We start from the raw sequence: 13,881 nt of genomic DNA on the forward strand, positions 1-13,881 counted from the left end.
TTCATCAACTTTCTCTTTGGTGCAATTTTTATCAACAATCCTATCTGAAATTTGTAGGAAAGCTTTCTAACTTGTTCTGAAGCTTCAGTAAAATCTCAACAATCCTATCTGAAATTCGTAGGAAAGCTTTCTAACTTGTTCTGAAGCTTCAGTAAAATTTATAGTTTAGTGTGTTGAGCTCCATGCTACTTCCATCTTGTGTTTAATGTTCCTTTAAATTTGATGGAAAACTTTGTCCTACAACACATGTATAGTATTGTGAATTCAAAAAAAAGCTCTCATCATGGACAAAAAAAGAAGAATATAAGTTTAATCAAACTTGCAACTGATGAAAGTCATGTAGTTTATAAATATTGCAGATTTGTCTTAAACTTGTAAAGATAAAAAAAATAATAATATATAACAACTTTATTCAATGCAAGTTCATGTGAAATGGTCAAAATAATAAATATTGCACTTTAATCCCTACATATAAAATTCTACTTTTGTGTGAAGAAGAAAACAGCTCTATTTCATAATACTTAGATAAAACACACTTTAAATACAATGCATACACTTTCTGATTTAGATCAACAACAAATAAATAGATGATACAACCTCTTCCATCAGACTTAAAGTCCAATAATTCTGGAATGAGAAATCAGAAAACAATATAAAATGAAAGGAAGCATCTGTCTGTGATGACACTGTTACAAAAAACCTCAGTAAATTCTATCAAAGATTTTTTGATTAATTTTTTTATCCATGTGGCATATAGATAAACAATGGTATACCATGATACATGTATATCATTAAACTAATTCTTTGTATTAAATGAGAATCCTCATAAAAAATACTATTTTATAAAATAATGACACTTCTTATCCAAACTACATAAATATCTCAAAAATATATTAAAAGCATATAATATAATTTGAATCATTTCAGCAAAAAAAGTTGACACAATAGTTATGTTCAATTAACAGATTACAGTATTTAAAATGCACAAAAAAGGTTTTTAGTAATATATTTATTCTGGCAAGAAATTAAAGAAAAGAAATATTTGGCCCATACAGTCTTATGAACGGGTGAGCAATATCAACTAGAAGTACATAAAGGTTATCAGAAAGGCAAAGAATGTGGATTATACTCAAAGAAAAGGCAATTTTGGGTCCTTTTACAAAGAAAATGCTATATCAGTTACATGTTATTTATTGATCAAACATGGATTTGCTTAACCTTTAAAAAATTTGTAACAAATAAAAATCTGTCATAAAGGGCCAAACAGTCAACTGAGTTATGTTTATAAACTAAGTTCATAAACAAATTATAGGTATATGGAGCCTTATCATAAACAAGAATTACAATGCAAATACACACAATAAACAAAAATTAAAAATCTTTAAAGAATATTTAGAGTGAGTCAGATCTGCAGTAGAGAAATAAATTATATCTATGACATTGATCATACATATACTGGTAGATTGTATCTATGACACTGAACAAACATGTACTGCCTGTACAATGCTCAAGTCCGTCACACACCTATGCAATAATAATATGAAATATGGAATTGATATACAATTCAAAGGCTTATATTTGCAATTAAAAAATGTATACCTGTAACTTGTACTAACTACATGTATTATCTACCTGTAGTGATTTATGCAGTATGAAACTTATAATAATTCCGAGTGTTAACATACATGTACATAAATATAAGCATATTAAAATAAAAAAATCGAAGCTAGACATTATCTTTAAACTAAACAATTGTTACATAAAAAATAATTGATAATGAATCTGATTCACTGTGAGAGTATAATTGTTTGTGGGTACCAATTTTCGTGGTTTTCGTGAGTTTGGTACACCACGAAATTTGGTTCCTAATGGAAGGAGATTTCCACTGAAGTATATACTGACAACCTCAAAACCATCAATTCAAGAATCCACAAATTTGGGTTTCTTCCCTAATCCACGAAAATTGGTATCCACGAATTAAAGTACTTTCATAGTATATGATAATCTAGACTAATTCCAGGTATGATGAAGGGGCCCATCCCACACTACTTCCACTTTTTACACGCCACCATCCACTATCTGTTTCCTCTATCACATCAATAACATCCCCAACACAAAGTCCTACTTCCCCCTCAGATTCTGTCACAAAATCTGATATAGCACGGTATTGTTTATGAAACACATCATCACTGATTTCAGAGTTACATGGTTCTATGTATGATGCTGGAGCCCAACCTTCTTTTCCATGAAGTCGGATCAGACACCAATCATCACCATGTTCTAAAACTTCAACATATTCTCCTTCACAGAAACCTAACTCTCCATTATTCTCAGAAATAAAGTCACATACAGTTCTGTAATGATACTGTGCCCTACTTAAAGAGGTAGGTCCATAATCTTTTTGTGGTGGTGTTGGTGGCTCACTGCTATCTTGGCTACCACTTTTTGGATTCAATTTGCCATGAATATTTGCTAGTGCATTTGTTCCCGTGTGTTTACTGTCCATATTATTATGATTTTTGTCAAAGTTTAAATGTGTCGGTGGAGTAAGTTTCTCAGGTTTAGATTTATTCACGTCTGATTTTATTGGCAAGACAGGCGACTTGGAGGTTGTTGATTTCAATGGTTTATGTGGCAAAGATGGAGGCACCTTTGATTGCCCTAAATTTGATTTTGTTTGAACCGCAGTAAGCCCCTTCTTGGATGGAATCGGTGGTGAGGCGCTAGTTTGGTGCATAGGTGGCTTAGGTAAAGAAGGCTTACTTCCTTCAAACTTTGAACATAACTTTGCAGCAATGTTGGAAGTTTTACTTTCGTTTGACTGTAAGCTTGTTTTGGGTTCAAACTTTTGTTTTTCCTTTTGCTGTTCAAACATAGCTTTTAATGCACTTGCTTTTGCACTAGGCTTTATATCAACAGAGGAACAGTCACTTTCTGAACTTACACTTGAATCTCTTTTCAGGTTTGTCACTGGTTTGGACTTTAGAGGAGGTTTCTGAGAAACCTCTGATTGTCTATTTTCAAATTTTGCCTTTAGATCTCCCATTGAATTACTGGGTATGCATTCATCACTAGTGGTAATAACATTACTGTTCACTTTTTTCAATGATTTAGGTGGAGATACTGGTTTTAAACCCTTTAGTGGTAATATGAATCCTTTAGACCCAGTATCAGATTTGGGACTAGTAACAGGTGAAAAGTTATCACTACTGCTGTCTCCATGTGAATCATTTCTATTTCCAAATTTTGCCTTTAGAACCCCTACTGAAGATATTCTCTGATCTTTAGGTATCACATCTGTATATTTATACATTGTTTGTACTGGCCTTGTTAAGTTGTCTCCCTTATTTTTTACTGCTTGAGATGAGGGACCGTTTCCTTTGTTTTCAGATTGTTTTGAAAATTTAGTTTTGAGCTCTGCAATTGAAGGAGTGGATTTAACAATACTTTCTGGTGAATTGTCAGTTGAGGATTTTGAACCATTATTTTCTTTTTCTACAGGTTTTTGACTTTTTGGAGGAGGTTTTGGCACTGATATTTTTGCTTTTAACAAAACATGCAAGTTATTTCCCCCAACTCCTGTATTCTCTTTAGGAGGTAAGCTTGGTTTCTGTGACAACTTCTTAGGAGGAGCACAAGGAGAAGCAGGTGACTTGACTGCTTCTGGTTTCATTCCTCCTGGCGGTGGAGGTGACTTGACTGCCTCTGGTTTCATTCCTCCTGGTGGTGGAGGTGACTTGACTGCCTCTGGTTTCATTCCTCCTGGAGGTGGAGGTGGAGGTTTAGATACTGGACGTTTAACAGCACCTTTATCAACATGTTTTTTGTCCTGTTTTTGTGTGACAGAGTCATTATTATTATCTTCCCAGTCATCACAATTTTGAATAGACTCAGGAACTTCATACACATCATCTTGTGAGGTGTCTGGTACCTCATAATCTTCGTCATCATTAGGATCTTCAGAATCCTGATCATCCTCAACATCTCCATCTTCCTTATTATCTTCAGCATCTTCATAATCATCATCTATATCACCAATATCATTGTACACATTGTCCTCCTTAAATATAAAAATACAAGACATTATTTCAAAGCCTTTTTTTACAAAGGTCTTTTAAAACATCACATCTCCAAAACTGAGAAGTAAACTTAATAGTCAACTTGTCTAAATGAGGTCTTACTTTTTAAAGAATGGTTGAATTCAGGATATATAGGACGTTATTGCCTTCATTTATAATTGAGATTACATGTATTTTATTTTACAATATTGTCAAAATGTCTGTTGTATCATGTTAATTCCCACATCTGTAATAATAAAATCAAAAATATAATAATCATAATTTAGACAATAAAATAAGTCAAAATTGACATTAACTTCAAAATAGTTTACCTCCTCTATATAGTTGCCATAGTTTTTCTGTATATATGTTGTAGGAGCCCAACCTTCCTGACCATTGATCTTAACAAACCACCAACCACTGTCGGATTTCTGTAATACCTATCATAATACAAAAGTCGTATGTATTCTAACTTTAAAATGATAATCAATATATAAAATGCATTCAGTTGTATCATTCTTGTAAAAATCTAGACATCTAGAATTAACACCATGTAGAAATTGCAAGTATGAAGAAAATTCCTGCCATGTTAAAGTATATGTATAGAAAAAAGAACAGATATGGTGAAACACAACAAATGTGACATCGTTTAAGATCACCAAAAGGTCTTCAGTAAGTGTTAACATACCCTTTAAGTAAGCTCTGAAAGGCCTCGACAACAAAAGTAATAAAATCCATGGAAACATAACGGTGACACTTCTTCAAAATAAACTAAAAAGTCAAATAATGACATGAACACACATTAACGACAAACATCTGACTGTGGACAGGCACATGTCTGGGGTGGGGTAAAACTAGTTTAATAAGAACTTAACCACCCCTCTTTAATTTGAGGTCAAAACACAGTTTGTAAAAATCAGATAACCCCTGCAAGAATGAAGTTGTTGGAGTATTTACCTCAACCACCTGTCCACTGGAAAATGATATTCCATCACCTACATTGTCCTGGAACTCTGCTATAGTAACATAATGGTCATTTTCCTTCCTCAGGCTATTTATCACATCTGATGAGGCCTACAAGATCAAGACTATTCAACTTAGATATCCTATTTTTATACTTACATGACTTTTTTTTAAAATCAAATGGTTTTTTTTTCAATATTAAAGTAAGCACTAATTATATCATTGTAAAACTAGACCAAAAATACCTTGAACAAGCTTAAAAAGAGAATATCTCTTCAAATGGAGTTAAATGTACAACCCTTCAGTTCAATTATCCCCCTTTTGTAACCTGCAAAAGAACATGTACATCTACATATCCTCAAAATACATTGATCAGTTTAGAAAGGGTTGGGCTTACAAGGTCTTAAGATTTAAAACCCTTGTCGGATTACCTCCCATTGAAGTAATCAAAGAGTAACAATATTCCTTCATTCACATCTAAAAATGATGCCCAACCTTGCAATAAAATTTCATCAAAATGCTTTGAGCAATTTAAGAGGAGTTGGGCTTACAAGAAATATGGAAAGATACACCTGCTTCCTATGATCCTATCCCTGTAACTGTGTGGTCAAATTATTAAAAAAAAACGTCAAACAGGAAGTTGATGTCACTCAGTCCAACATTGAATTCCATAACATGGCATACCTATATAAAGTTTCAGTCAAAATATCAAGTGACTGTGATAAGTAGTTGCTGAGGAAAATGTCACAAAACTAGAGGCTCAAGAGAGCCTGAATCGCTCACCTGCTTAACCATTGGCTCATTTGAAAAACTTGAGGAATGAGACAGGCTAAGTTCAAATCAACTGAAATGTCAAATACAGGAAATGATTTTAAAAGCATTTTCATGACCTGAACCAGAATTTTGCTAAAGGAAACAATTTTTGAATTATTTTCAAAAAACTGTCTTTCATTTTTAGTACAGGCTGCCATATCTATTCACGGATTCTAAATCACAACAGTCATTCTGAGCACAATACACACAGAACTAATATACTTATTTTCATTAAACGATCTGAAATGTTTTTAGAGAAAATTTTCAAAGTTGTACATGTGAAAAAAAAAACACAAAAACTGTTTCAGGGGCCGTAACTCCTACAGCAGTCAATGAATGGTTTTGAAAATTTCAGCATAGGTCCGTCTCTAATGCTGAACAAAATAACCTTCACAGAAATTTGCTAAAGGCAATGGTTTATGAGTTATTTGCAAAAACTGCCTTCTAACCACTATGTTCTATTTTCAGTAATGGTCGCCACATTTTCTCCTGGATCAAAAATCCCAATGGCCATTTTGTGTAAAACACCCTCAGGAACAATCACGTCAAGTTTAAAACCTGCTGGTCCAGTAGTTTCAGAGGAGAAGATTTTGGAAAATATGTCCACAACGATGATGACGGATGGCAAGTAATGGCATGAGCTCACTTAGCCATTGGTCAGGTGAGCTAAACAGGAGCAGACAGACGAACAACCAGACAACATGATCACAATTAACCTCCCTAAGTTAAAGTGGGGCTATGGTAAATATTATGTCTCTATTTTGCACAGTGTAAAACCATTGTTCATTGTCCTTAGAAATGACGATGAGCTTTATTGATAAAAAACAAAAATAGTCACACCTTTTGGACAGAATTTAACCTTGGAGGAGGTCGTAAGGATCCTCCTCTCTCTAATGATCTCTGCTTCTTTAATATATGCTGTACATTGCTCCGACTGTTACTTGTACTATCTGCTTTCAAGTTTTCTCTCATGATATCACTGACATCACTTAAGCGGCTTACAATCTGTACACCTGATGCTCGAGCAACTCTCTCCATGTGAGATTTTTCTGTTTTAACAAGATATGTACTGGGTGCAATTCCTTCTACTCCATTAGCTCTGATTATAAGAGAAGTAAAATGAGTAAAAAATACTATATAATAATATAGAGAAATTCATTCACAATAAAAAATCCTATTAATTATTTAGATTTTCTCAAAAATTTAGTGTTATTTTCAAATAAATTTTATTTCATTAAATTTGTGATTTGCAGATTAAAATTTTCAATCAACAGTGACATCATAAATTGTTATTGGTGCAAGAGGAAGGTATTGTGACATATTTGCAGGGGGAAAGTCCCAGAGTGAAATTACTGAGTTTATTTGACATGTGATGTATCAAATTTTGTTGCACTGTATTTAATAATTCACTGCTATCTTTCTAACAAGGCAATTAAGATGTAGAAAATTCATTGAAATGCCAAGCAGCTGTTGGTAAGATTGGTTACACACATCCATCATAATCACCTTGCTCATCTACACATATTGCAAAATCTTCATATAAAGTTCCGTAAAAATCAAATAAAATATGTTAAAGGGGTTGAACAAGAGCTTTGTTAATTTTTTGTCTTTCAAGGGCAATAGCTCTTATACGAAACTTTCTGACAATTTTGACTCAATAAACACTTTGGTAGGACTTATCATAAGGATCATTTTCGTCAATTGAAAGTTTCATCCTATCTATTATAGTTTTCAAGATATTGACTGAAAACTGCTAAAAACAAAATTTTTGCCTTTCAAGGGCAATAACTCTAACAAGGAGTAGTCCCACAAGTTTTGATCACTGGAGACTTTTGTAGGCCTTATAATTAGGATCATTTCAAAAATAAAAAGAACTTGGTTAAACCTAATGGTTTTGGAGAAATATGCTAAAAACTACTGTTTGACCCCTATGTACTATTTTTAGTAATGGTGGCCATGTTTTTCGACAGATCAAGAATCCCTACATCAATTTCATGTAGATACCCCTAGGAACATTCGTACAAAGTGTGGTTCCAATTGGTCAAGTAGTGATAGAGGAGAAGATTTTTGAAAGAGATAATATTAAAAGTAGAAAAAAAAATGTTGAAAATGGATAACTGCAACATGGCTTAATGGATTAAAAAAAAAAATTTGACCACAGATAGATCTCATCAAGCTGAACACTTTTACTCTGTCAGAATTTACCAAAACCTACCGCTTTTGGAGAAATATGCTTAAAACTACTGTCTGACCCCTATGTTCTATTTTTAGCAATGGCAGCCATGTTTTTTCAACAGATCAAATATCCCCACACCAGTTCTAAGCAGGATACCCCAAGAAACATTCATACCAAGTTTGGTTCCAATTGGTCAAGTAGTGTCAGAGGAGAAGAGTTTTGAAAAATTGTTAACGACAACGACAGACACCAAGTGATGGCAATAGCTCACATGCCTTCAGCAAGGTGAGCTAAAAAGAGCCGCAAACAGACAGAATGACAAAGATTACTTTAATAGTATAAATTGCAGGTATAACAAAGTATACTTACCAGTATACCTGTTAACCTTTGGAACAATTCATGTAGAAGATTCTCCTCCCTTAGCATGTGGGATATTTTTTAATAAATGATAAAAGCAAATATTTTCATGTCATAACTCACTTATTTAGTATTTTTCACAGAAATATAGGTATTTTAATCCACAAATCTTACATTTATATGTAGGAGATTTTTAATTGATTTTGTGGTAGACTCTCCCCTAATGAAGGAGGGTTCACAGGTATATATAATACTTTATAAATATTCTTTTATTATTTTTTTCAATCAAAATAATGATATACAATATATAAACAGACATTACATATGTAAAATTATTCTTAACATCTTACTGTGTAGTATACTTCACATGATAATGACAGACAAAAAAATAATGGCATTTATCATCCAATGAAATTAAACAACACATACAATGAATAATGTTATTAAGTATCATATAAGAAAACAATACAGAAAAAATACTGTAAACCATAATTGGTATTATGATTAGCCACACTGTCTACTTAAACTCACTTATCACATCAATTTTAGTAATATACAACAGTTGTTTTTTCCTCGTTACAGTGTTTATGAGATAAACGTGAATAAAGAAAAACACAAAGTTGTACTTAGAAGCATTTTAAATAAACAACTAGATAAAAAAAAATAATTTGTAGTACACAATTTAGCCACAAGGGTAATTTGGTTGTAAATTTGATGTAAAACTACTACATATTTCTTTCTTTAACAGACCAAACACTTGAATTTAAAGAAAAACAATCTAAAATGCTACACTGAGATTCATTCAAGAGAAATGAAAATTGAAACTACAAAGGTATTATACATGTATTTAAGACAGTAATGAATGATTGATTGATTGTGGTTTTATGTCTTATGACAGATATTTTATGCAATTCCAGGCGAGAATCATACAGACCCTGCTTTCAGCTAGTCAAACTTGCTGAGCCAGATTTTTAAGTGGTAGCTCACAGAAGTAACAGCTAACAGGTAGGCATGTTACCCTACTGGGACAAATTATTCTGACTCCAACCCAACCAGTTGTCACAATAAATTCTATATTACGTATGTTTGGTAGGGAAACAGTGACTACCAAATTATTTGGTGTAACCTAGAGATTGAACACCAGACTTTCTGCACTTGAGGTGAACATACTACAAGAAGACTACCAAGAAAGTACTACTACTCTAAACAGTGAAATTCTTGTTAGATATTGCAAATTTTAGAAAAACATTTTTTCTGATGTAAATTCAAAGGAAAGAGGAAGGGGATGTGCAGTCATAAAAAAGTAAGGTCTTACCGAACAAACCACCAACCATCCAAGTTTTTCTCCAAAACATCTACCACAGTGCCTTTTTCTAGAGCAACTTCATCTGTGTTCTGAGGACTGTAGTTTTCTGTACATAGGTATCTCTCATCTTTATTTACATACAATAGAAATTCTAAATGTAATTCACATGGGTGTCATAACATGATCAATGAAATTTTTTTTATGAGATATTAGTATTCATTTGCTATAATTAAAAAGACAAATACACCAACTTCTTGTCAAAGTAACATTAACATACTACAATCAGCTTTAATATAATTCATCAATTCACAAAAAAAAACACCAGAAGTCTTTCATCTGTCATAAAAATCTGTTAAAATCAATATACATGTACATATGTATCAAGTGTTTTTGCAGAACTATACCTTTGAATGTTAAATGTCTTTCTAATCATATAAAGTGATCAATCAGGAATCTACTATTTAATATTTTAAGTAAATAATCACTGCTCACCTTCACCAAGATTTGTTCTAATAGCTGTGTTTTCTTTTAAACCATCTTTTCTTTCTAAATAAGAACTTGGTACCCAGCCCTGTTTATCATCTACATTAACAAACCACCAACCTACAGCAATAGTTTACAGAAATTAATATTGTACTGATATAAAAAAAATAGTACAATGTACTAAGAAGTACTTGTTTATAGTAAGAGAATACATTTTCTAATTAATGCTGTATTATACATTAAAGGCAGTTGTATTATGTCAGGAATACTGTCAGGTGGTAGTCATATTTGGCCAAGCAATGCCAAACTGAAAGCTTACATCCAGTACACACCATTACACTGAAGCTGTATACAAAATTTTAAATGTTTCTATGAAGGTTTTCAGAAATTTAAGCAACAAAAAAACTTGGGACAAGCAAACACATGTACTTACAAACAGAAATTAATGCCTCCCACACCCAGAGGCAGAGGCATAGTAGAAATTAATGCCTCCCACACTTACAGGCAGAGGCATAGTAGAAATTAATGCCTCCCACACTTACAGGCAGAGGCATAATAAAAATAAATTCTATTAATGACAGTCAATGCTTGTTATTTTATTAAAAGTTACAGTGGAAGAAACCTAAATTTGACCAGTAACCCATCAAAGAATATCCATATACCAATAATGGAAAATCTATCAGGATATTCAATGATTTACCACCACAATGTAGGCTTAAAAATTATGCAAATCAAAAACCCCAACTATTATAAAATCTTTCACATGGTGCAGCATAATAAAAAAAAGCATAATAAGACCACAGAGTTCACACCCTGAACAGATGGGGCAAGTATGGACATAAAAAAACCATAATCCCCCAAATCAATCAATTGGACCTCCTTTGCATAGAACCTTATATTACAATTTCAATGAGATCCATAATGAAGTATGAAAGTTACTGTGCAAAAACCAAATGCTCAGTTGATGGCCAATGACTACGCTAATGACACCAGCACCTTAACATTATAGAACCGTAATATTCAGCTGTCTTAAAGGGGGAAACCTGATCTAAATTTTATTGTACTTAACAATTGCACAAATTTCGGAAAAAAAACAAATGATTAGTTTTAATATCATCCCTAAAGCACTAAAAGGAGGGATGCCAAATGTTCAGAACAGCTCAAATAGGATTTTGCTAAAATCGCTGCCAGACCTGTATTCCATTGTACAAAAACATTTGTGCAAAAACTAAAAAAAAAAAAACTCTTTTTAAATTAGGTCTAAAGCTATTGTGGTACAGGGGACTGATAAAAAACACAACTCAATGTATGCAACTATTTAGAAATCGTTCATCTGGCCTTTTTACACGATTCAAGGGCAACTCTTACAAGGAGTAGTCTGACAACTTTTATCCCTGGAAAATTTTTAGGACTTATACTAAGGATCATTTCGGCAATTGAAAGAAATTGGATAAACCTAACTGTTTTGGAGATATAATATGCGAAAAACTACTGTCTGACACCTAAGCTTATTTTTAGTAATGAAAGCCATGTTTTTCCAGAGATCATAAATCCCCAAATCAGTTCTATGCAAGATACCCCAAGAAACATTCATACCAAGTTTGATTCTAATTGGTCTGGTAGAGTCTGAGAAGATTTTTGATGGAAATAACATTTAAAACAGCAAAAAAATGTATAAAAAGGCCAATAACTCCAATAACTCCTACATGGCTCAACAGATTAATATGAAAATGTGACCACTGATAGATCTCATCATGCTGAATACTTTTACCCTAGTCAGAATTTTTATTAAATATCATTAAAAATAGCAAAAAAACTTCGAAAAAGGGCAATAACACCAATATGGCTTCACAGATTAAAATGAAAATTTGACCTCAGATAGATCTAATTATGCTGAACATTTTTACCTACATCAGAATTTGGCTAAACCTAACGGTTTTGGATACATATGTGAACAACTACTGTTTATTTTTAGTAACAGTGGCCATGTTTTTCCATGTATTAAAAATCCCCACATCAGTTCTATGCAGGATACCTCAAGGAACATTCATAACAGTTTGGTTCCAATTGGTCAAGTAGTGTCAGAGGAGAAGAGTTTTGAAAATTGTTAACAACAACAACAACAGATGCCAAGTGATGGCAATAGCTCACATAGCCTTAGGCCAGGTGAACTAAAAATGACTCAAGGACAGAATAGCAGAATAAAACTTTTTTTGTTACAGACAAATGTATAGCAATACTCCCCACCCACCTTGAAACAGTGCCATACACTTCCTTAGTTCTTTAAACATCACAAAAAAGATATGCTCATCATTTAGCATCTTGATATGGACACCTACCACTATCACTTTTCTCTACAACCTCAAGAATCATGCCAGCCTTCAGGGGCAGGTCCCATTTATCTGCTTTCATGTAATCAGCTATCACAATGTACTGCTCAGCTAACGTTGGTCCTGTAATGTGTTCTGCCTTCTGTTTCTGTTTCCTATATTGTAATATACAAGGGTTCAATAACAGCAAAATGGTTTGTAACAATAAAGAAGACATACAGAGCATCAATATTTCACTTACAACACCTAAGAATGATGGTACATGTACATTCAAAAAGTTTTCAATAGCCTTATTTTCAAATTAGACATTTGTTATGGTCTGGAGGATTATAAACAATTTATTTATTTTAAAAGAGTAATCAAGGGAACCAAGGTTATAGCGGTAATCAAAAGAATGTAACCCAGGGACAAAGACCAGACATGAAAAATTGACAAACACAACAAAGAACATGAAGTAACTAAAATCATACATACAAAGTAACAAAAGCAAATGAGCAAAAACTGGGAGCATGGACAAGGTGCACCAGTAGGGTAAGCGTCTTCTGCTTTTCTAGAAACAGCTGACGAGTTGCTCATAAAAAGTCAAGACCGGGGCAGACAAACGAGGAAAGGAAAACTATGAACCGTTGAATAAATCAGTTTTCATGGTGCAGATGGATACACCATAATGATCCACAAGTTCATGATGACGACCATAAAACTTCTGTAGTGATGACTTCAATCTTATAGCAACATAACCCTGTTCCAGAAGCCTATTTGTTAGCGTTCTAGCACAATACAAAAAGTCTGTGTAGTTTCGGCAAGCTCTGGCATAATGTATCAGTTGTGATATGAACACTCCATACGCAGATGCTGAAGGGATGTTGCCACAGATGAAAGGAAAGTTGACAATTCTGAATGAAAAGTCATCACGTTTGTCGTAAAGTTTGGTCAATAGTTTTCCTTTACCATCGATTTCTAAGTGTAGGTCAAGGTATGAGGCTGACTTCACAGTGTCTGTAGTATCCTTTATCTCAAGTTCTTTGGGGTAGATGCGATGTATCAAATCTCCGAAATTAGGATTGTTTAAAGATAATACGTCATCTATATAGCGGAAACTGAGATTAAAGGATCTAGGTAAACGATATTCTTTCTTTCGTATCAGATCAGCTATAAAGTCAGCTTCATAAGAGTGAAGGAAAAGGTCAGCAAGTAAAGGAGCACAATTTATTCCCATTGGAATGCCGACCGTTTGTTGAAAAACATGTCCAGCACACTGGACAAATATGTTGTCAATTAAAAATTCCAGCATTTTGTTTCTTACAAAGTATGAGGAATTTCTACCAAGAACTACAATGTATATTTTTGTATCTAGGTGTACCATCTTTTTTGGAAAAACAATGATGTATAATGTTT

The 13,881-nt window shown here is 33.2% G+C and overlaps 1 protein-coding gene across 5 annotated transcripts in view; it reads right to left on the bottom strand.

The window, feature by feature from the left end:
* Window positions 1–390: 390 nt before the first annotated feature.
* Window positions 391–13,881, bottom strand: part of LOC148622777 (uncharacterized) — a 30,532-nt gene continuing 17,041 nt past the window's right edge. For all 5 annotated transcript variants that reach the window (XM_088572964.1, XM_088572963.1, XM_088572965.1 and 2 more), the window contains 7 exons: window positions 12,496–12,641; window positions 10,166–10,276; window positions 9,683–9,800; window positions 6,675–6,933; window positions 5,016–5,132; window positions 4,391–4,498; window positions 391–4,060 (listed from right to left, as the gene is read on the bottom strand). In XM_088572964.1, the coding sequence (XP_088429090.1) occupies window positions 2,006–4,060; window positions 4,391–4,498; window positions 5,016–5,132; window positions 6,675–6,933; window positions 9,683–9,800; window positions 10,166–10,276; window positions 12,496–12,641 (2,914 nt within the window). In that variant the 3' untranslated portion in view covers window positions 391–2,005. The remainder of the gene's footprint in view (window positions 4,061–4,390; window positions 4,499–5,015; window positions 5,133–6,674; window positions 6,934–9,682; window positions 9,801–10,165; window positions 10,277–12,495; window positions 12,642–13,881) is intronic.

The sequence above is a fragment of the Perna viridis genome, chromosome 3 (assembly GCF_037379345.1).
Source record: "Perna viridis isolate PV_CMFRI_1.1 ecotype Kerala chromosome 3, ASM3737934v1, whole genome shotgun sequence".
NCBI classification, from domain to species: Eukaryota; Metazoa; Mollusca; class Bivalvia; order Mytilida; family Mytilidae; genus Perna; species Perna viridis.